At 42.0% G+C, this 25,110-nt stretch overlaps 1 protein-coding gene across 2 annotated transcripts; it reads right to left on the bottom strand.

Moving 5' to 3' along the window:
- Positions 1–1,164: 1,164 nt before the first annotated feature.
- Positions 1,165–24,491, bottom strand: GGH (gamma-glutamyl hydrolase). Of its 2 annotated transcripts, XM_027128018.1 has the most exons (9): positions 24,261–24,491; positions 21,212–21,326; positions 17,197–17,247; positions 13,278–13,362; positions 9,869–10,007; positions 7,349–7,455; positions 7,175–7,265; positions 3,072–3,209; positions 1,165–1,552 (listed from the first exon to the last, which is right to left on the bottom strand). In XM_027128018.1, exons 1-9 carry the CDS (start codon positions 24,367–24,369, stop codon positions 1,431–1,433), a joined length of 957 nt encoding a protein of 318 aa, XP_026983819.1. In that variant the 5' UTR covers positions 24,370–24,491; the 3' UTR covers positions 1,165–1,430. The 2 variants fall into 2 exon arrangements, with proteins under 2 accessions (XP_026983819.1, XP_026983820.1); XM_027128019.1 differs by lacking the exon at positions 3,072–3,209 and having other exon boundaries at positions 24,261–24,428.
- Between the last annotated feature and the right edge of the window lie 619 nt (positions 24,492–25,110).

The raw sequence follows: 25,110 nt of genomic DNA, 5'->3' as shown, positions 1-25,110 counted from the left end.
AAACGATTAACTCCAACACGTACTGTTCCCAATTAGACCAACTGAAAGCAGCACTCAACAAAAAACACCTGGAATTAGTCAACAGAAAACGTGTAATCTTCCATCAGGATACTGCAAGACCGCATGTTTCTTTGATGACCAGGCAAAAACTGTTACAGCTTGGCTGGGAAGTTCTGATTCATCTGCCGTATTCACGGGGCATTGCACCTTCGGATTTCCATTTATTTAGGTCTTCACAAAATTCTCTTAATGGAAAAAATTTTAATTCCCCGGAAGACTGTAAAAGGTACCTGGTACAGTTCTTTGCTCAAAAAGGTAAAATGTTCTGGGAAGATGGAATTATGAAGTTGCCTGAAAAATGGCAGAAGGTAGTGGAATAAAAGGGTGAATATGTTTTTCAATAAAGTTCTTGGTGAAAATGAAAAATGTGTCTTTTATTTTTACTTAAAAACTGAAGGCACTTTTTGGCCAACCCAATAAATATACATATATACAAACATATATACATATGTATACATACACATATGTATGTATATATATTCCATATATATGTATACATATATATACATTCCATTATGTATACACACACACACACTGGAATATTATTCAGCTATAAAAGAATGAAATCTTGCCATCTGTGGCAACATAGATGGATCCGGAGGGTATTATTCTAAGTGAAATAAGTCAGACAGAGAAAGACAAATACTGAATGATTTTAGTTACATATGTGATCTAAAAAATAAAACAAATGAACAAACACATCTAAACAGAAACAGTCATAGATACAGAGAATGAACAGGTAGTCACCAGAGGGGAGAAAGGCAGGGGGTAGGGCAGAGTAGGTAAAGGGGATTAAGAGATATAAACTTCCAGTTACAAAATAAGTTAAGTCCTGAAGATGTAATATACACAGAGAAAATACAGTCAATGATACTGTAACAATCTCCTATGGTGACATTAACTGGACTTATTGTGATGATTTTATAATGTATACAAATATCAAATCACTATGTTGCACACCTAAAACTCATATAGTGTTGTATGTTAATTATAACTCAATAAAAATTAATAAAAAAATGAAGAGTCTTCAGCAAGGATGAGGTAGGTGGATGGGTAGGGAGTCGTATGTATTTCCAGAATCAATCAATTAGAAAAAATGAAATATCTGTATTTTCAATAAATTTATTTTTTTCTAATCTTCAGATAAAAGAAAGCTTTTCCATGAAAAACACTCAGATTATGTATCTGTCTCACTGACTGATTATCAAATGTGATATAAATAGTCAAATATACTGAATGCAGAATCAGAGGCAGTAACATCATAGAAAAGGAATCTCTGTGGCCTTCTATTATCGTCAGGAGTAACAAGTTATTACAACAGTTTAATCATGGAGTTAATCAAAATTTCTCTGTTAACACATTGAAGGCTTTCAATCAAATATATAACTTTGCTGAAACGAAGAAATGTTCCCAGTATAAACTGGACGGTACTGATAAATTAGTGCTTTGCCCTCTTCAACATCAGATTCAAAATGGTGATTGTTTTTCCGAGCTGCAAGAAAAAGAAAGCGTTAATTTTTAAAAAGATAGGATACAATTTTCAAAAGGCTACTTTAAAATATTTCTTCCTATAATCAGCATTATTAAGTGGGATAATACCAGCAAAAAGGAAAAACGTCTTACCAAATTCCCCCAAATAAAGCAGCACCTGATTTGGAGTAGAGCCTTCCTGACAGCAGCCGTGCTAACCCTGCACCAGACCCCACGTGGCGCTCACTCCCCTTTCATTCAAACGCCTACCACACGCCTACTGTGTGCAGAGCTTGATGTAGGGCCTGGGGATGGCGACATCCACAAGGCAAGGTCCTAACGCTCAAGAAGTCTTGTCTAGTCACCACACAGAAGTTTTTATAGACTAATCAGGAGGACGCTTCAAGAGGATGGAGAAACTGGCAAAGCTGAGGCAGGGGAGAAGGGAGGCATCTCCCCCAGGTAAGGCAGAAATTTGAAAAGCAAGGAGGCACAAAGAAGTCGCATGGCGAAACTTTAGGTGTGAGGGGGTGAGGGCTCAGACTTTACCCTAAAGTCCAAATAAAGTAAATACAGGCCTCCGTGGCATTTTTAGAAAGAGGGATGTTGGAAAATGAAGGCCATGTAGCCGTTCCTGTGATACTGCTGCAGGGAGCCTTGCTCTGCTCTCTGCTGTTCTCATCACTCCTATACGAACGACATGAAAATGTTTCTTGGGACTAATACTACACCTGGGAGAACTTTTTTTTAATTTGGGGTTTTTGTAATGAAATGACCCGTTCACCGGAGCACAATTCTAAACCACAGTGAACTCAGGAGGAAGCACTTTACCTGCGAGTGTGGACGGAGGGTTGATAAAACCTCAGGGCAAGCGTGAAGGGAGGATGCAAACGAAGTTCATGGAAATCTTCCCGGGGCCGCGACTTGCCAGAGCGACGCCCTAATCCCTTGCAAGTTGTGTTCGTAGCTCTGTCTTACACCCATATCACTCAACTAAAACCCAAGCATCTATAGCCAAATTCTCAATTTACCCACAAACATAACCTAGCATGACTATGCCTGTGTTTTCATCATGAAAAAGCAGGCAAAGCGTATTAACTTTCTCCACTGTGCCAATACCTACAGATAGGCAGCCTTAAAACCACAGACTGATGAGTATAGAGTCAATTTACATAATTGTCTTGGAAAAGTAAGATCTAATCCTCAGAGAATGTCATAATTAAATCATTATCCCTAAAAAGAGTAATTGGAGGGGAATCTAAAAAAAAAAGGACTCAAGAAAACAAAACAAAACAATCTTTATGCTGTTGTTCAGGAAATCAGCCCACTTTAGACTGTACAGTACCGTTAACTGAAAGAACTGTCCTGGTTTGATCTGAATGACTAATATCTCAATTTCAGGGCTTTCACATGAATTAATTTTTTTAAAAGTTAAACCTACAAAACATTTACAGAGTAAAAGTACACAGAAGTTCAGATGAGGGCGATTTCCTTCAAAACCACACTAGAGAGACAAAATTATAACCCCTGCCCCATATTACCTTCAGCCACAAAGAACTCTGCTAAATAAAATGCAGCCCTCACAGCATTAGGCGCATGGGAGATGCCTTTTAATTTGCCCCACTCATAAGGAGCTTTCTCTGGGTGCCACTGGACACCATACACCGGATACTGGTATCCTGCACAAAGAACATAGACTGGTGAGTATTAAGTAGTAACAATGGTCTGGGATGTTACTTAACAATTAAATTATGTTTTACATGCTGTGTAAAACATTATTTTTATAACACCCAATGTCAGACAAAGTTAAACTGTGCACATTCTCTCAGACACAAACAATTTCAGTTCACAGTCAATGTGAAAGTTCACAATACAATATTTCACTGACTTACAACCTTTTATGATTTGAAATATGATTCCGTTTACTAGGTGATCAGAGTAGAGTGAAATAACTGAGCCTTTGAATATATCCCAGCTCAATAGTAAACCGCACATCTGATTAGTCATAAGTTTCTTCTACAACTCTCTTCCCCCCACTTCATACCGCATTTTCATCCCCTCCTGTAATGACATTCACATGAGCATGAACTACGCCAGCATCTTTAGTGTCCTTTTACATAAGTCTCAGGCTCAACTGTGTCTCTCACTCTATGGAAAGGTTCATGGTTTCATGCTGCCAATTTTTAAATAGTTTTTAAAAGTTTAAATTTGGTGTGAAAGATTTTTGGTAATGTACTTCACTTATTTTTAGAATTCTTAAATATCTTTATATACAAAAATGATACGATCCCTAGGATTTACTCCAAAAACTAAGCTGGTATGAGGAGAAAATAGATATGAAACAACAATGGCCATATAAATGTGATAGTTGTTGAAGCTTAGAGAAAGGTACCCAGGGGATCATTACATTACTCTCTCTACTTCTAAATATGGCTTTAAAATTCCATAATTTTTTAAAAAATATGTGTAATATTTACCTTCTGAGAAATATCTATACTCATCTCTTTTTTTCTTCACATATGCCTTTCCTCATTTTAATTGAAAAAAAAAATCCTCCCTCTATTATTCTTGCTTTGAAATTATAACCCTGACTACCACGGGAAATACTTAGAGAAATGAATTATCCAAAAGTAGAGATATCTAGGGAAAAGGGCACTGTCCGCATATCCCATGAGACTCTGCTAAAAGAGATCATGTCAGAAGAAGGAAACCTATTTTATCCTAGCCTTCTTCAGTCTAGATTCACAAGAGAAAAGAACCTACCAGCAAGCAGCTCCGGTCACTCTACTCCATCCCTCCCCACTGCGCCTCCCCCCCCTCCTGCTTTGTGACGTACTCTCTTTCTCTGTCTTGAACCACATGTGATGCCACCAGCAGGAGACCCATGGGCTGGATGACCAGGAAATTAACTGTTACACATAGGTAACTGAAAGGCAGATCTTCTAATATATTTCCTTGAGATATGAAAAGTATTATTTAGAATAAGAAATACCCTAAGTGGTGGTGCAGTGGTTAAGAATCCGCCTGCCAATGCAGGGGACACAGGTTCAAGCCCTGGTCTGGGAAGATCCCACATGCCGCGGATCAATGAAGCCCATGCGCCACAACTACTGAGCCTGCACTCTAGAGCCCAAGAGGCATGACTACTGAGCCCACGCACCACAACTACTGAAGCCCACGCGCCTACAGCTCGTGCTCTGCAACAAGAGAAGCCACCGCAATGAGAAGCCCGTGCACCTCAAAGAAGAGTAGCCCCCGCTCGCTGCAACCAGAGAAAGCCTGCGTGCAGCAACAAAGACCCAACACACCCATAAATTAATTAATTAATTAATTAATTAATTAAATTTATTTAAAAAAAGAAATACCCTAAGTGATAAATTGTAATAAAGATTTTTCAGATAGATGAATGGATAGGACAGAGATACACACTGACATTCAGAAGCAAGTTGAGATTTACTCATTTTTTGTAAACTGCGTCAATAAAAGATCAATGCAGGTTCCTGACAACTCTAGGAATCACGCCCTGGCTCACTAATTTAGAACAAAATATCAAGAACAGGAAGGAAATGCGCATATAGGAGCATCTCAAGTGTTTCTATCTAGTAGGTGTCAGAAAACTTTCAGAAGATAAAAATTTCAAAAGAGCCTGGTATGATGACATAGCCAGGAACAGAACCAACATGAAGTCCTATTCCCTAATTTCCAAGCCAATACTCTTTCATTTAAATAATTACTCATCTATTCAACATCTACTGAGATTTCCATAAAGTCCTGGAAACACAAAGAATGACAGAGTCCCAGCTCTCAATGAGCTCTTAGCCTAGGAGGAAAGACAGAACATGAGCAAATAAGTGCAAAGAGACATTCCTAGGAGTGCAGAGCAAGTATAAAGGAGGAGCACTGAGGATGTGGCGAGAAAGGATAACGGGCAGGGACGGCCTCCAGGAGCTGACCACTGCCCTGAGTTCTTAAAGCTAGCTAAGAGGCCATCAGCAGAAGGGAATGGGGAGGAAGGAAAGCTTTTCAGAGGAGAGGAAAGAGCATAAGGAAAAGCACGGGGGCAAGAAGTGCTGCTCTGTGGAGGGCTGTGTGTACTGAACAGGGTGCATGGAATCCAGGCTAGCGAGGGCTGCGGGGGAGACCTTGAGTAAATGACTGGGAAATCCAGACTCCATCCTCCAAGTGCTGAAGAGCCACTGAGGAGCTTTCTCCCCAAGCAATGTGGTCAGACTGGAATCTCGGGGGATTGCTGGTGACCGGCTGGAAGGCAGGTTTGTGGAACGGTTAGGAGCTCCTGCGGCAACACAGGTGGCAGGTGGTTTATGCTGCAGTCGGACAGGAGGAATAGAGAGATCTGGGAAGAAGAATTCCCAAGAAGGATGTGGGAAGTAGCAAGTGGCACGGACTTCTCAGATGTGGAGGATGAGGGCCGGAAGTCAAGGGCAGCCAACACTAGATGATGCGGTGAATGGCAACGCTGTCAACTAAAGTAAGAAATACAGGAGGGGAAACAGGGTTGGAGAGAGAAGTTCAGAGTGGTTCACTTCAGACTGCATTCATCAGCCTTCCCAGAATTCCGGGGAGGTCGTTTCTGAACCTTCAGACATCTGACCTCCCCCAACAAGGGAGCCAGTGACATGGCCACAATCTGCGAATAGCATGAACTACTTCTGCCTCGTCCCAGTTGACTCCACTCCAGTGCTCGGGCCTCACCAGTAGCACCAATCAGTCTCGCCAGCTGAGAGACCACCTACTGCTTCTGCAAGCTCTCATTCATGGTACTTTGCTTCCTTGTGCACTTGTGATGTTTTGGCTGTGAACCAATCACTTTCCTTAAAACCTCATATGGAAACTTCTTAAAAGTCCCGGAAAAATGCAGGTTCCTCCAGAGAGCACTACTGACGTTTGTTTCTGACACACACGTTGAGGCACTATCAGTCCGAGATAGCTTCAAACACACTTTTTGACTTAAGATGTGCCGAACTTCCCAGTTAGTATAGCGCGGGCCACGCTAGACAGGCCTGTCATGAAAACACTCGGGGCTTTACTGATTTACCAGCCCACCCGCTTAGCGCTACGGTTCAGGATGGCAAACTCTCCCTGCAGTTGTGCAGGCAGGATTCACGGAGGGTCCAGCCTTCCGCGTCCTGCTCCACGGGGGTACTCTCCAGGGAGGGGGGGTCCTGAGCTTCATCTCAAGCTCTCCTGACTCAATAATAAGGCTGGTTTAAATACTCCACTTACCTCCTGCAATTTGGGGTCTGAATACCCTTACTGTCACTTCATCAATGTATTTACTTAGGAAGATGTTTTTCTGTATGTCAGTCACATTTTTTGCTGTTGTCTGCAGCACGTACTTAAGCTGCAGTATTGCTAGAAACAGAAATCACTTTCTCCATTTATTTCTTCATCCACTCTCCCCTTACTCTTCACTTCCCCTTTTCATCACCCTATCATAGAGGGTGACCCAGGTAAACCACAACTGATTTGGAACATGGGCAAAACAGGCCTCCTGTCTCCAAAAATGCCCTAACTTCTAACTTCAGTCCCCAAAGTAACATGATCTTATTCATAAGAGAACTATAAAATCAAAATTAATAAATATAATAAGTAAAATAAAGTGTACATCTGCAGTGATACATACCTTCCATTGTTGAAATAAACTCAATAGAGCCATCTGTATTTGTAGTTAATATATTGAAAAACGCCTTTAACTTTTCATTCATTGTAAAATTCTAAAGTGCAAAAATAAAAACAAAATAATTACTTCTGTAGTAAATCTAAATGCATTAATTTCATTGTGTTATTAATGTGATACCTTCACAGAGAGGCTCCACTTGTGGAAATTTGCAGTCAGAGGTTCTATTGCTAATGACAGCAACAAGTCAGCAGGAAAATTCTCGAACATTCTGCTCTGCAATGGACCTGAAATAATTCAAGCATAAAAAGAAATAATTTAAACACAGAAAAAATAAAATCCATTGAAGTCAACTGATCTTCAGCCAGAGAGAGGCCATTGTTAAGGCATAATCAAGATGACTAAATGATATGCAAACACATCGTTTCCACAGAAGTATTCTAGTCAAGCACAAAATAAGTTTAACACACAATTCCAAATATGTTCCATACTTAAGTACTTTTCTTGTAGAACTGTAACATAAATAACTAAAATTCTTCAGACGTGATAACGAGCAGGCTAGCCATAGAGTAAGCAGAGGATTTCAAAATGAGTTCTCTAGACAGCGCTGAAAAATAGGTGAAATTTTCCACATGTGTATATATTTGTTTTCTCAGGAAAGAACCCAGAACTTTTAACACATTTTCAAAGGTATCTGGGACTTAAACGGTTAAAAATACCAACAACGTAGGAAAAAACATTAACCAGGCCAAGATAATTCTACTCACTAAATAGATCAAAAGAAGCAATGGGATTCCCTGGTGGTGCAGTGGTTGAGAGTCTGCCTGCCGGTGCAGGGGACAAGGGTTCGTGCCCCGGTCTGGGAAGATCCCACATGCCATGGAGCGGCTGGGCCCGTGAGCCATGGCCGCTGAGCCTGCGCGTCCGGAGCCTGTGCTCCGTCCACAATGGGAGAGGCCACAACAATGAGAGGCCCGCGTACCGCAAAAAAAAAAAAAGAAGCAATTTACCTCAATGAAGGCTCTGGAGTCTGACACAGACATATGCCAGCAAAGGGATAAGAAAATCCTGACGGTGTTCAAGGCCCTATCGCCAGCTGTCCCTCAATGAATCCCTCATTCAGGATGCTAATGGCTTCCATTAGAATCCCAGAGCCCTACATAATAAAAATCCGCTGATACCTTACTTCAGCAGATTTCATTCCTTTTTTTGTATAAACTCGGTTTTAACCACATACAACCAAAAGAGACTGACCTGATACATACACTTCCCACAGGATTCTTGCAGTAATTAAGTGAGATAATATGAGAAAGAGCTTTGAAAAGTATAGAGCATTTTATAGATTCTATGTATAACAACTACTACTTTCTATCCAAAATCCTTTTGAGAACAGGAATGGTTGGTAGCATTCAACATTCAATTCTGATGATTCAGAAGTCAAGTAACCTCCAAGAATCATGATCTATTTACACAGATTGGTAAATAAAGCATTTGTCTGGTCTTTGTCCTGGGTTCCTGACTGGGAGCTTTTAAACCCTTGGAATTTCCGGACTGATAGGTGTGTCTTTGTAATGCTAATGAGGTGACACAAGGTGGCCCCTGGACAGCTTCAGGATGAGGCTGGTTATCAGAAAAACTAACCACATGATTATAGCAGGTCTGACTTTACCTGGCTATGTAGTGCAATGGACATGCATTGGACTTCTAGAGCAGGTCTGACTTTGAGCTAGCCTGTTCTCCAGGGATGAGACAGGGACTGGAGATTGAGTTCAATAACATGGCCAATGATTTAATCAACCATGCCTTCATAATAAAGTCCCGATAAAAACTCTGAGCACCAAAGTTCACCGGAGCTACAGGGCTGGTGAACATATTGATGTGCCAGGAGGGTGATGTGCCCTGACTCAACAGGGAGAGGGCAAGAAGTTCTATATTCCCTCACAGACCTTGCCCCATGTGTATCCTTTACAGTAAAACTCTTTATTGCAAACATAGCACTTTCCTGAGTTCTGAGAGTCATTCCAGTTCATTATTAAACCCGAGGGGGATTGTGGGAATCCCAAGATTCATGGCCATCTGATCAGATGTATGGGTGGCCTCGGGGTATGACTCGTGGCTGGTATCCGACAGAAGGGCAGTCTAGTCACGGAGATAACCTTTAACTGGAGTCTGTGCTAACTCCAGGTCGTTAGTACTAGAATGGAATTGCAGTGCACCCTATCTGGGATCCAAACAGAGTACACAGCCAAGGGAAAAATGCTGACTATAATAATAAGAGCTAACACTTATTAGAGTAATATTTAAAGAGCTTATCAGAGTACCTGGAAAACATTATCTTATTTAATCCTCACAAAAAAATCCTAAGAGGTAAACGCTTTTACAAATCAGGAAATTAAAGCTAAGAGAGGGTAAATGATTCCCCAAGGCAGCAGTGACAACGCTAGGGCTCAACACCAAGTCTGACTTTAGAGTTTTTAATCATGCACTGTCCTGACGTCACTAGAAGCAATAAGTTATCAACATTCAAAATTCCTTAAGCCAGCTTTATAACTCAGTACAAAAAGTGACCATTCACATCTTCAGCCTGTGCAAATAATTTAAAAATCAACAAATGTTATGAACATATTTTTACTCTGATATTTGCAACTTATTAATCCTGCCCAGTTAATATTTTTTTCAGGATCAAAAGAGAATTCTTACCTCTAGTGAAGTTCAGTGGCATTTTAATTCCAACAGTATCTGTGAGGGTTAATAAGCTCTCTCCACTGACCAGATACGTAAGCTCTTCAAATCCAAGGCAGGTCCCCCACGTGGGAAAATAGTCTCCATTACCAAAGCCCTGTGCAGAATAAAGAGAAAACTAAGCTTACTCAAACTTTTCAAAATAAAAATTATACATTTGATTTGTCATACAAGATTGGCACCTGAGGTATACATGGATTTCTAAGGAGTTTTCCAGGATCAATAGTAGTAGGCTATCACTTACTCTCTCTTCTATCAGTAGGATATCACTTAATTTCTCTTTAGATCAAGCTCCCACATAATAGTTCAGGTTTAATTAACCAAACTATCCAAACTCAGTTGTGCTGGGAAAGATACAGACATTTGCCAGTCAACTACCGAACAACACATGTAACATTCAGGGACTGTAAATATCAAGGATGATGCTAGATAAATGCCTATTTACACATTTTCTACAAATCTTGTTGCTTTAAATGACTGTCCAGTTTTGAACGTACTCTGAATGGAAGTCTTTCCTCCATTATCTCAGAATTTATAGTAACAGCTGCATTATACCACCTTCAGCTAATCAGATTTAAATCAGGTGAAAGCCATGATCTGGAAGGAAAGGAACAGTCGGCAAGCAAAAGTAAAATAAAATTTCAGAGAGTAAAAGCTGTCAACTAAAAAAGTACAAATGTACTGGGTTTCTTCAGAGGAAGTCACAACAACCAGTGTGACTGGGGGAGAAGCATTCCAGCAACTGAATTGTCTGATTAACCAAAGATTAAACCCAAGTGTGCTGATAGTTACAAAACTGGGTTTTGTAACTTTTCTAAAAGCAGTGGTTTTCCTGCATAGACTGTAAAATATAACCTAACAGGGCTTCCCTGGTGGCGCAGTGGTTGAGAGTCCACCTGCCGATGCAGAGGATGCAGGTTCGTGCCCCGGTCCGGGAAGATCCCACGTGCCGCGGAGCGGCTGGGCCCGTGAGCCATGGCCGCTGAGCCTGCGCGTCCGGAGCCTGTGCTCCGCAACGGGAGAGGCCACAACAGTGAGAGGCCCACGTACCGCAAAAAAAAAAATTAATTAATTAAAAAAAAAAATATATATATATATATATTTATAACCTAACAGTAACTCATTTTAAATGAGGAAATTGTTAGGGAGTTTTTTTCTGTTCTTCAATGAGAAAAATATAGAACAGCATTAATTCCTATACTTCCTATCTCAAGATAGGATTTTAATACTTTTATATGCAAGTCTGGAAATTTTATTTTTAGAAGTTAGAATTGTATACGTTATGTTGAAGGGTCTTACTGCATCCACTTACAATAAACACAAAAGAGGGCTGAACTGTTCTCTGTTTCCATATGCACACCAAACTTGATTTCTGAACTAAATGTTAAATCCCCATTTGCTGGGACCACATCTTTTGTTTGTTGTGATCAGCAGAGCAAAGGACACAGAGTGAAACCGAATAGATCTCACAGAAATCACTTCTCAGGGCTTCTTCATCAGGGCCTGTGGACCCCAGTGGCTACAGCTAAATGGAAGTTCAAGGTTGCTAAGCTTTTTTCTTTGCTTTGAAATCTTCAAGTAGCTAATTACATTTTTTAAAATTTATTTATTTTTATTTATTTATTATTTTTGGCTGTGTTGGGTCTTCATTGCTGCGCACAGGCTTTCTCTAGTTACGGCGAGCAGGGGCTACTCTTTGTTGCGGTGCGCGGGCTTCTCATTGCAGAGCACGGGCTCTAGGCGCGCGGGCTTCAGTAGCTGTGGCACGCGGGCTCTAGAGCACAGGCTCAGTAGTTGTGGTGCACGGGCTTAGTTGCTCCGCGGCATGTGGGATCTTCCTGGACCAGGGCTCGAACCCGTGTCCCTTGCACTGGCAGGCGGATTCTTAACCACTGTGCCACCAGAGAAGCCCTAATTATATTTTTTTAAATAGGCCTTTGGGTCTTACGGGTTAGGTGGCTCCTTTTTTTTTAAATTGAACAAGCCAGTTACATGAGTCTCTATATGCAAAGGAAGAGTGGCTTTATAATGTTCATATATATGCTTTCCAAATGCATTTTAAATCACTCATGTTATAAAATCTCAATTTTGTTCCCTAGTTTTTCCAAAAAATATCCACTGAGCATGTACTAAGTACATGGAACCATATGATATGAAATGAGGAATGCCTCAAAGGGTGTCAGAGCCATGCAATCTGATGAGACATGAACAGCTAACTTCAAGATATTCTGTCTCTGGGCTTCCCTGAAAAGCTGGCTAAGGCACAAATTAGGGACGGGGTAGAAAGGAACAGCCTAAGCAGATCTGAAAGTAGGAGGACACAGAGTATGTGCTGGAAATACCAGCCTGGCTGCAATTACCTGCACAAGCAAAGTCTGGAAAAGGTGAGCTGTGGACACACTGTATATCTTGACTCAAAGACTATAAAAGGCTACATACAGGTCATCAAGCCAAGCCATTAAGTTTTCAAACAAGCATCTCATATGTTAAAAGCAGTTTCTTAGGGAAATATTTAAGGTTGGGGGAGATAGTAGGACCAGCAAGATTAATTAGAAAATTGCTGTTAACAGTTCAGGGGAGAAATAGCCAGGGTCTGAGCTATGGTGCAAAGGCAGGAGCAGTCTTTTTAGAAGACTAAAAAGGAATCGAGAGGCTCTGCAAGTCACGGAGAGGAGATGAGAATTAACAACACATGAACAGGGACTTCCCTGGTGGCACAGTGGTTAAGAATACGCCTGCCAATGCAGGGGACACAGTTCGAGCCCTGGTCCGGGACGATCCCACATGCCGCGGAGCAACTAAGCCCGTGCGCCACAACTACTGAGGCTGCGTTCTAGAGCCCATGAGCCACAACTACTGAGCCCGCATGCCACAGCTACTGAAGCCCACATGCCTAGAGCCCGTGCTCCATAACAACAGAAGCTACCGCAATGAGAAGCCCACGCACAGCAATGAAGAGTAGCTCCGCTCACCGTGACTAGAGAAAGCCCGCGTGCAACAACAAAGACCCAACGCAGCCAAAAAAATAATTAAAAAAAAAAAAAACACAACACATGAACAATGCCCAGTACATAATGAAGCCAGCTTACTTGGCCACCATGAGGGCCTGGTTCAGATTAATGAGCCCAAACAGAGAGGGCCGGCCAGCAGGGCCCTGAGGCTCCCTGGAGCCCAGAATTAAATGAAGCGCAGAGAAAATGGCCAAGAGCTGCCACTGGCTGGAAAAGAACAGGCACCCCAACAGCTAAAGGTGTGACGAGACTAGGGTAATTGTGCAGAAAGTATTACCACGTGCTTAAAAAAGGAATTATCCTCATGGAAAATTACAAAAGTTCACCTGGAATAATAAGAAATAACTGAGGTTTACCTGTATGGCCAACTTGTAAAATATTTTGGCCACGTGGGCGTAACCTGAATTTATGAGGTCAACACTTCCTCCAGGGAAAAGGATCCTGAAACAACATCAAACAGCGTGCATTTCAACCCCTCCCCACTCCCAGAAAATAAACACAACATCAAACAGCGTGCATTTCAACCCCTCCCCACTCCCAGAAAATAAACAATCACTTTATTTTAAAACAATTTTTCCTTACTACATAAGCAGCAAGATCATTAGAGAAAATGAGAAAAATTAGGCAAAAAGAAAATACAAAATATTTACAATCCCACCCATTTGTAAACTATTGCAGTTAACAATGAATTTGTGCATATTCTACTAAACCTCTTGGATAAACAAGTTTATTTTTGAAATAGAGTGTGGATAAGTTAAAGTAAAATAAATGGGGGGAGGGGAGGAGAATACACACAGCTAGAAATCAAGTAGAAATAAAATTCCAAGTATAGCTAGGTTTAAATTAAGATGATCAGAGATGCCAAGATCAACTGCAGGTCCATAATCATGCGTCAGGCTTAGCTCACAAAAAAAATCTGTTTTAACAATAAAGAACAAACTAGTCATAAAAATATAGTAGGCTAGAATTAAATATCTATGGAATTTAAAATTTATTATTATTACCCTGAAATCTCTTCAGAAATAAGAATGGTGTTAAAAAATTTTGAAAAAGAACACAATTACCATTCTAAAAAATTCTAGGAGAAAAAGGGGAGTCACAAGCATTTGACTTTATTTTACCCTACATATAAAGGAGAGAGAGAGAAAAATATTTATGTTTTCACATCAACTTTGTAAACTAACTCTAAAAAGCTCTTAAAGTAACTAAGGATATTCAAAAGAGATTACAAAGGTTGAATTAAATATATTAAAATTTTTGAAAATACTTAAATATGAATTTGAGACATGTGAAATATCACCTTTGAGACTGTGTTCATTCAGTAATAGGTATTAGCCCACAGAGACAAAGATGGGTAATTTTTGCTGTTAGTAGGATCATGGTCTAGTAGGAAATATATAAACTATAAGGCAGAACATCTGCCACAAAACCAAGCAGAAAACCCTACAGTTTAAAGTGGCTTAATGAAGACTCATTAGCAGTTCTCCCTTTTCATTGACTCAGTATTTAAAAAGCTGCCTCTGAACAAACTTGGTATGTTTAATCTCAAAGTCCATTCATAAAGTAAAACTTGACTGTCCCTCTCGGTTGACCAACTCCTTCAAAGCAAGGCTCTGCCTTTTCATCTCTGCAAGCCCCGCCCCCCCCCCCAAAAATAAAAACTTCATACAAGGCTCAGTAAAGGTGTTTCGGAAGTGGCATTAGAGTCCTGCTCATTGCCTGCGGTATATTTTTGAGGTTCTACCATATACTCTCTCCGGGACTTATTTATCTTTGTCCATGCCAAAGTACACTGCATATAACAGGCATTGTAAATGTTTCACTAAATTGAACTAACTTTACTGTAAATATTTACTGATCCAAACTGAGGTGAATACAAACGACTGTTTTGAACATAGCTTTTTAAAAAAAAATATTAATAAATGAACAGTTTTCTAAAATTTTTAAAAAGTTCTTTTTATAAAAGCTTTACAGTAAAATAGACTCCCTCCATCCCACTCCTGATTAGAAATAACCACCATTATGGGGCTTCCCTGGTGGCGCAGTGGTTAAGAATCTGCCTTCCAATGCAGGGAACGTGTGTTTGATCCCTGGTCAGGGAACTAGATCCCACATGCATGCTGCAACTAAGAGTTCGAATGCCACAATTAAGGAGCCTACAAAGCCACAACTAAGGAGCCCACCTGCTGCAACTAAGACTCACTGCAACAAAAATTAATTAATTAATTAATTAATTATTTTAAAAAGATGGGTGTTCTTTAAAAAAAAAAAAGTAAAAATAAATAACCACCATTAAAATTTGTTATGTTGACCTCATATATGCTATACATATCTCCTCACCCCAACTTTAAAAACAAAAGTAAATGGTAGTATACTATACACACCACTATGTGCCTTGCTTCTTATCACATGGTTCACAGAACAATAGTGATTCAGGGCAACATCTATAGATAGCCTCATGTTTAACCTGTGCATAATATTCTATTATATGCATATAGTCTATTTTTTTATCCAATTCCCAACTGATGGACCGTTGGATGGGTTCTAAATCAGAAGTATTTCAAACAATTCTACAATGCATATGTTTAGTCTTCACATAAGGGGGGATTATATTTTTCTTTCTGTTTTATTATTTTCTTTTTACTGAAGTATAGTTGATTTACAATGTTGTGTTAGTTTCAGGTATACAGCAAAGTGATTCATTTTTTTATACATATATGTATGTATATGTATGTATGTATATATATTCTTTTTCAGATTACTTTCCCTTATAGGTTATTATAAAATATTGGGTATGTTCCCTGTGCTATATAGTAGGTCCCTGTTGGTTATCTATTTTATATATAGTAGTGTGTATATGTTAAAAGGGCTGATTATATTTGTAAAATAAAATTCCTCTGAAGGGTTTCCTGGGTCATATGGTATGTGCATTTTTAATTTCAATAGATACTGTAAAACTGCCCCCAAGGGCTTCCCTGGTGGCGCAGTGGTTGAGAGTCCGCCTGCCGATGCAGGGGACACGGGTTCGTGCCCCGGTCCGGGAAGATCCCACATGCCATGGAGCGGCTGGGCCCGTGAGCCATGGCCGCTGAGCCTGCGCGTCCGGAGCCTGTGCTCCGCAAAGGGAGAGGCCACAACAGCGAGAGGCCCGTGTACCGCAAAAATAAAAAACAAAAAAACCTGCCCCCAAAAGACTATGTAACTCACCCTGATGGAAGAAATGTTCACCTGTTGAGGTATGGGGACATCATCCTGGCTTACACATGATTTGGCTTGAACTTTACGCTAACTAGAACAGCCTATCTTATGGCGCATCAAACAAGTGCTGTACAACTGCTTTAACCACTAAGAAAATAATACGTTATCCAGAAGTTTCAAAAAAAGTTCACTTTGAAGACGGGGATAAATGTCTCCCCTTCCTATGACGTCCATGCTAGTAGTCCTTCAAAGATAAGGTTCCCTTCCCAGATACCAAGGTCATGCTGACTCGCTGTATATGTGCTAATCTGTCTGTCAAAACCCTGAAGGAATGCACCCTTGTGTTTGATGTACGTTCTTTGCTCTGTCAAGATATAAAATCGTGTTTTTCCAGAGCACTTTCTTCCTGGGCTATAGTCCTCCATTTGGCTCGAATAAACTCTCTTCTGTTCCTTAATAATTGTTTATTGATTATTTGGATCAACAACTCCCATAAGTAAAGGATAAGAACACTGTTTCCTCACACCCTCACCACAGAGTACTAGCACATTTTCTGCTCTTTGCTAACTTGATGGTTTTTAATTGCTATAATTAGCTTTCCTCTAATTGTGAGTAATGTTGCACATTTTTTCATATGATTAAGAGGGTTGCTTTTTTTTCTGCGAGCTAAGCAATCATATCTTTTGCGGAGAAGCTAGAGGATATAAAACGTTTTTTCCAAGTTCTATCCAAGTCACCTTCGGAAAAATAACCAATTAATATTCTCATTCTTAAGACTTATACATCCCCTAAGCAAGCAGTATGCCACGGCCTCCAAAGTGGCTTCAAAACATTTAAGACAAGCATTAAAAGAATAAAGACTATGTCGCACATTAAAAAAAAATTGTATATTGTCTACTGTGTAACATTTATTTCTTAACCTGCCTTCTCTCTGCAGGATTTCTGCACCTCTCAACTCAGAAAACTAATATTACACCACTGTAAGACAGCTACATAGAAACATGTATTAAATTTATATGTACTTCTTTGCATTGCTTAGACCTCCTACACTATATTAAACCAATGTTGGCAACTTACCCATTAATAGACTTGAAAAGCTTTTCATACTCTTCATCTTTAAGATCAAGCCTGAAAACAATAAAAATAATTACAAAACATCCATTTCCAAAACTTAAGAAGAAAAGTAAGCCTCTAAATGAAGTCACCACATTAATTTTTAAAAGCCGGGTGAAAAATAATTCTTAAATACTGGACTATATCACCTCTTTGCCTTCCTAGAGGCATTTTTTTCAAACTACATGAAAGCCACATACTTATATCCTTGTTTTGCTAATCAGACAAGTAAACATGTTTTCCTCTGGTCTAATGTAATTTGATATTGTGAGGTACATGTTAATATGCAAAACATTAAAGACCATGAGATTTGGGTACCAGTAATTTCTCTGCTAGCCAAGATAAAAAAAAAGAAAAGTAAGGATATTCAGTAGTTTTTAAGTAAAGACTAAGAGATTTATTAGCATACCTATCTTAACTACAGGAAGCTTCGGCAAAAAATATAAATGCCAAGTCTCTGCTTCAACCCACCCCTACCGCCAACCGCAAAGGTCTCAGAACTACTGTGTATTCACAAGTCAGAAGAGTTCAGATCTAGGCGGTACAGACTACATGCAGGTCCCTGTAGATGGGCCTAATTTGCCCAGGTAATTATTCTGAAGTTCCCTTTATCAAACATCTGGTAAGGTTTTCCTAACAATCACCACGTTATTGATGATCTTATTCCCTTCTCCAGAGAAAACCCACGGGATTAGTCTGTGACAACTGGCTACAACCTTGACTTATGTCACAGTAAGACAGGTTACTCTTCCAGAAGTTCGACGGAATGAAAGGACAAGGGAAAAGAGCATCCTATTTATGAATTCCTGCAAGAACTGTGCTACGTTCAGAGTCTTCTGGTTGCATAAGAGAATAAAAAGGCATAATGCCTTCTCAGATATCAACTACAGTCCATTTCTGCCGCACAGGAAAGTTCTAGAGGCATTAGGACACTTCTCCCATTATTAAGGAGATACCCATGATGCCCGGACTTAGCTGTGCTTTGCCAGAAAACCCCTCTAGGCTCTCCTCTAAGCCCAAATGAGCTGTGCTGTTCAGAAATTCATAATAATCCTCCTCTGGCAGAGAGCCACAAAGCAGTGGGTGACACTGCAGTGGTGCTTACCACTATCTTAAATGGAGGATAGATGGGCAGGTGGCTGTGACTTGGGAAGTGATAGGAAGATGAAATGTGAGTCCCAGTATTCTGCCAGTTCAATCTCCCCAGATTGTGTCAACAAAGAAGGAACCAGCGGGGACCCAGAAGCTTCCCCATGGATATTTAAACCAGATGGGCAGCTACCACCACGAGGAACCAGAATGGATTCAGATCATTCAGCTGCGCTCCAGGGACTCCTACCAGCTAGACATGCAGCCTGTTTCCAGTCACTTCAGTCATTCTAAGTAAATGGCTCCCCCATTGTCCATGACTGAATTTTCGGGCCCTGTTTATCACTATTAAGGGGCTTAACTGTTGGTTGGGGGCAGGGGGTGTCACAAACTCAAGCGCCTCAGAGGCCTTGCAGGCAAAACAGACCAGGTCACATTCTTTGAACACAGACGGTGCTTCCATGTTATCAGACTTTCTTGAAACAAAAGACCCTCTCAATAAGTTCTTTTTAAAGAAAACACCGAAAGTCTGGTAATGATGGCAAATGACACAGCTTCAGCAACGAGAAAATGAGTGACAGGCGCTGTTGCCAATGGAGAGCAGGTGCTCCGTTTAAAATGAGCTCCAGAAAACTGCCTTCAAAAAAAAGGAAGCCAAAAATTCAGACTTTTACAAAGTCTTCTGATTTGTACATATTTTAAGCACTGCGTGAATGAAGCACATTTTTAAACCAAGAGCAGCTTGTGGGCAGCCACGTGCCAGCTCTCAGGTGGGGGACACTCGGTGGGTCTCCCTAGTCCTGCGGCAGAAGATCATTATAACCTGAGTGCACCGGCCACCCGAGGGCGAAGGCAGCAGACAGAAGGCGGAAGGACACCAAAGACAAACTTCTTCAGCTGCTCCAGGATTAGGTCTCCCATCCTCCTCCTTTTCCTTCTAAACTGCAGAAGTTGGTCCCCAGCACCCGAAATTCAGAAATGAATCCAATGTTACCGGTGTGATCACTTGTCTCGTTCTACATTAGGCAATCCTCTGCAGGTTCCTCTGGGAATTAAGCTGCCATGCATTACATTGTTTTTACAGGATCACGTGATTCTAATTCTGAGCAATATACCTTCAAGTGAACTTTGGGAACCCAAGCTGGAAATTAACCTGAATGCTGACAGTCACGGTTTCAGTATCTCAGGCTTAAGTCCCAGTATTCTCCAAATCATCAGTTTCAAAACTTCCCTAGTTTCAAAATTTCCCATTTCAAAACTTCTGTCATTCTCATCTATTCCTCCCTGTGCCCTTTCATTCTATTACTCGTCAGGTCTTATTGATTTTTTTTTAAAGAATATTTACCCATCGATCCTACAACCACTGCTCTAAGACAAGCCCTTCTCGCTTCACACCTCGCCTACTCACACCTAGCAGCCATCTCTGCACTGGCCTACCTGCCTTTTCACTCTCCACCTCCCACCTGTGTTATCAGCACTAGGTCCTAAAAGAAGAGCTTCCAGAAAAAGCTTCCAGGATCAAAACTTTGCAACACTGTCCTAAGGACTGTCCAGAGCCTCTGCCTCAGCTCTAAAATGCTGCTGTTACCTGGGTTCCAAATAAGATTTCATTTGAAAAATTAGATCTGCTACTATAAAATTGAAGACTAATGTCAAAAGCGAACGTTCATCTTGGAGTAGAGACAGTTAAATGTAAAAGATCAAGCAAAAAGACAATCCTTATGAATCTAAACATAAAACCATTTGGTGGTACCATTCTCAAAATTGTAATATTTGCATTTTTAGTATTAATGTTCTTTTTGAGCAGTACTTTTCTTTGTTACAATTGTTTAATGCGAAATTATTTACAAAAACAAGTTGCCCAGAGCAAACAGTTGTGTTTTGTGTGTGAAATCACTTATAATGGATTAGGTGAGGGTGCTGGAAGACCCCCAAATATAGCCAATTTTGGATGATAAGATAATATCAATACTTACAAGGCTTCTGTTAAAAAATTCAACTCTTTCCAAATCAAAATGACATGCATCATTTATTATCACGTCATGTCATGAATATGACATGAGTCATTTTCTTATTCTAGGTCATTATATCACAAAAATAATGTACCTCCTTTAAAATTGCAATACCTGTCATTTATACTGAAGCAACACTGCTGTAGTAGTAATTTCCAAACTTCTATAAATTTATTTATTTATTTTTGCTGTGTTGGGTCTTTGTTTCTGTGTGAGGGCTTTCTCTAGTTGCGGCGAGCGGGAGCCACTCTTCATCGCGGTGCGCGGGCCTCTCACTATCGTGGCCTCTCTTGCTGTGGAGCATAGACTCCAGACGCGCAGGCTCAGTAGTTGTGGCTTACGGGCTCAGCTGCTCCGCGGCATGTGGGATCTTCCCAGACCAGGGCTCGAACCCGTGTCCCCTGCGTTGGCAGGCAGATTCTCAACCACTGTGCCACCAGGGAAGCCCCCAAACTTCTAGAGTAGAGTGCAAAGGTGTTTTAAAAGTCCTCTTCTAGAACACTCCTTGATTCCCTAAGTGTTTCCTTACCCTAATATTACGGGATGAAGTGCCGCTGTAGATGCCTTCACTCCATTACTTCCACGCTGTCTGATGAGGATCACCTTTGCTGGGGGAAAGGTGACTCATTTCATGCTCCGTCTAATACATATGCCTCATGTCTAATGATATCACAGATGCACAGAGCTTCACACCTTAAACGACTTAATGAGAGACTCCTAAGCATTAGATGTGTGACAAAAATCAGGTGTGATGTTAACACACTTGAATGAGGTGATCATAGGAGAGAAAGCATTCATTTTAGAGATAAAAGATAATTTTAGAGGTAAAACAGCAGTTGCAGCTTGTATTACTCAGAGTAAAAAATGTCGAATCATACCTTATGGGTACAACTCTTGCACCTGCGGATTCCAGATACTTTACATAGGATGCAGCAATATAGTATTTTCCCAGGATTTTCATGTTCTCACTATGGCACGTTTGCATTAATATTCCTAAATTACAAAAAAAAGAAGTTTCACTTTCAAGCAATTTCCTTTTTTCCTGCTCAGAAACTGAAACACATCACCCTAGAAATGTCACTACTCTACTCATTTAATTCACAGAATTAAATATGAAGCTTCTCCCGAAAGCACGTCTATAGAATTTGGGAAAGGAGTAGTGGAGGCTGATCTGAGTTTTAAGTAGCCTTCTCTCTTGCCTCATTAGGGAGGCCAAATAAGCCCCCAAAGTAGGTCTACAATAGCACCAGCCTTTTTCACAAAAGCTAGAATCAACTTCAGAGTACAGATCCTTCAGTCTAGAAGGAGGCCTCTCCCTTCCCACACACACACACACTCTAAGGCACATCGTTTCCTTGACAACAAAGTAAAGGAGTGAAAGTATCTTCTATCCATATCTCTCCAACATCATCACCACCACCTTGATCCAAGCAACTAATATCTTGCGTCCCCCCGACCCCAGACTATTATAATAGCCCCTTAAAAGGTCTCTCTGCATCCTTTCTTAAGCAACTGTCTTCCAACTCCAACCAGTTCTCCACATGGAAAGAAATCCGATGACATCACCATTCACTGTTTTGGCATATATTACTGAATCATACTATATACCAGGCACTGAACTAGGTGCTGGGGACACATGAGTGAACTGAACAAACCAAATCCCTGCTTTGTGGGCTTTAATTCCAGTGTGCGGAAGGGAGAGAAGAGAGGAAACACAGTAAACAAGATCAAAAGGGTAAACAATAGTGTGATGGCTGGTGGTAAGAGCCGAGAAGAAAAGTAAAGCAGCAGAAGAAGGTGTGTGTTTGGGGAAGGAAGGATTGGGTAAGTTCCAATCTACAGGAAAGAAGAAAGTCTCTTAAATGCGGTGGCCAGGCAAGTCCTCTCTCAGAAGGTAGAACATGACACTGTCGGCAGGACTTCAGAGAGGTGAGGGAGTCAGCCATATGCGGGTATCTGGAGGAAGACGGTTCCAGGGTGAGGGAACAGCAAGTGCAGAGACCCCGAGTCGGCTCTGTGCCTGTCCCGCTGCAAGGAGTGCCTGTGACTAGAGTCCTGTGTTGGCAAGGGGACAAAGTGACAGCAAAGGAAATCAGAGAGAGAAGAGAGAGAGATCAAAGCAGCAGGGGTACCTCCTTGCCTGAGCACTTCGATGGGTTCCTAAACTTTCACAAACTCTACAGACCCTGATGCTCGGGCACACCTACCGCTCTGGCTGCCTCTTACCCCTGAAACCTCAGCCCCAGCACAGCACTGGCATCCAGGACACATCAAAACACATCTCTCCGGAGAGGATACCTGTGCCTGTATCGCTCACTACTTCACCATTTGGAACACCTTCAGTGTCTCTGCAGGCCACCTGACAGGCAGGGCCGTCCTTATCAGTCAGTCACCTGTATCCCCAGCTTCTTACAATAACTGGTATTCATCAGGCACTCAGTTAACATATATGCCACATGCCAAACTTTGTTCAGTAAGACTGCTTTTCTCCTCATGGAGCGGTAAGATCGCCCTTATTAAGGACAATAACAACTGGCAGGGAAATAATTAGGGACTGTCGTAGGAAACGGAGTGGTTACAGGACAGGCAAGGATGAGGTGCCACAAAGGCGGGCTGGGGACATGTGGACACAAGGTACTAGAAAGGAGGAAAGTACATTAGAGTAGGTAAGTTCCACCAACTTCTCCCCCGCCCCCTCTCCATCCTGGGACAAGAGATCGGCTATATTCCCCGCCCCTCAAAATGGGACCAAAATTCTACCCATACTTTGAGGCCATCTCATGAATTTCGCGGCTTCTTTTCGTTGATCCTTTGCACTCCTAACTCAGTGCCTTGCACACAGGTATTCAGTTAACTATTTTGTCCTAACTGATCAGGGTAAACCAAAAGCTTACTTACTTTTTCTATATTTGACCCTGGACTTGTTTCCTAGAAACCACTGTTTCTAGCAAAGGGAAAACAATCACTCCTCTTCTTCCCTTCTTCCCTCCCCTCTGCACCCACAATTCCCAGCACCCTACATGAGATTATACTTTGAGTTAATTCCCCTGGGAGATTCTAACCACTATTTTAAGTAGCTTATAAAATAAGGCATTCCGGGTTCCAAATACTGATACACAACACATTTGAAAACTGGGCACTACCAATATACACGAAAAAATGCTCATCTACTTTCTATTTAGTCACACAATACAGTGCCCATCTTCGGGGTGGGGGGGAACACACAAAAAACAATATGAAAGGCATAACACTACAGCTAAAATGAGACCATTTTACCTGTCCACACACAAGTTACTTTCTGCAAATTTAAAATCCGGGCTGATTTCTCCTGGGTTGCTTTCCCCTGCCCAGTATCAAATGTCTATTCTGGCAATGCAAATTGATTTTACTCTCTTTTTAAAACATACATTTGTCGAAAACGAAAAATGACATGCTTCACTTTAACACCGAACAGAACTGCCATTAGGATCACACCAGCCGCTGCTGCCCTCCTCTGCTGGAGATGACAAAGACCAAGGTATACCATTATTTCTTGATTATCTAGCCAATTCGATTTTTATACGTTATAATGCATCGTTCCGCGAAATGCGCCCTCAGCCGGTGAAATTTTAATAAAGATAATGCATGTATAGAATTCGTTTAATCAGTAGAAATTCCTAGCTAAGTACAAACAAACCATCCGCAGGATTCTTCACAGTGCACCTTCCTCCCTTCCAATTTTAAGAGCCTTGGAGTTGAGGAATCAACGAGGCATTAATTAGCTATATTTCAGCACGATCCAAATGATGGCTTGGCCCCTGTGCTACACAGGAAGGCACACATCCTAACCCTGAACTTGGCTCTTCTAGGACAGGACGCAGCCGCCGGAGCGCAGCTGCTGGAAGCGCCCACCGCGGTCCCGGCCCCCGGCCCCCGCCGCCTCCTCACCGATGATGGGCTTCTTGGAGGTGGGGGCGGGAGAAGCGGACAGCCCAAGGCTCGCCGCCCCGCACAGGACCAGGCCCAGCACTCTCAGCAGAAGACCCAAGCTCGCCATCGCGCTCGCCGCCTCCCGCCGCCTTTCAAAGGCACTGCCGGCGCGCAGCCAAGTGACCCAACCCCGGCCTCCCGGCCGATCCAGGGCTTAGGGCGAGGGCGGTGCTCCACTGCAGGGGCCTATGGGAAAAGCTGTCCCGGCGCGTGCGCGCGGCTGCCGCGGGGCGGGGCCGGGGCCGGGGCCGGGGCGGGGCCGGGGCGGGGCCGGGGCGGGGCCGGGGCCGGGCGGCTTCTGGGTACCAGAGACCCTGCTCGCCCCATCACGGCGCCGCCGCCGCGCCCCCGCCCCCGCCGCGCCTCGCCGCGCCTGCGGAGACTCGGGAAAGTGCCGGGTGGGCACGGGGCGGTCTCCGCGTCCTCGAATCTGCCCTTTCAGTTGTTTTCTCGACGTGACCTTAAGTCACCCAGAGCTAACTGGGGCGCCCGGTCCAGCGGTCGAAGGGGAACCGCAGAGTCTCTGCCTGACCGAAATGGTAACCTGGCAGCAGGGGAAGCTGGCGAGAGGTTCTAGAAGTCGCCTGAGAACTTTGCGCCATCGGCAGCCCCTGCCTAAAATCGTCGGGAGCTGCTAAAATCGTCTTTAGGAAGGCTGGCAGTCAAGTTTGACACCCCAGCGTTCCATACAAGGATGTACGGTGACTTAGGAGGTAATTTCCACATCTTGCCATTTGTGTTCAGGGTCGAGGCTTATGGACGATACGAAGGGAAGACGAGGGAAGGACGATGGATGCGAACACGTCCA

The sequence above is a fragment of the Aethalodelphis obliquidens genome, unplaced genomic scaffold, assembly GCF_003676395.1.
Source record: "Aethalodelphis obliquidens isolate GAN/ISIS:26980383/991018 unplaced genomic scaffold, ASM367639v1 scaffold33, whole genome shotgun sequence".
Taxonomy (NCBI): Eukaryota; Metazoa; Chordata; class Mammalia; order Artiodactyla; family Delphinidae; genus Aethalodelphis; species Aethalodelphis obliquidens.
The sequence above is the reverse complement of the archived record's forward strand: the minus strand, read 5'-3'. Positions and strand labels throughout refer to the sequence as shown.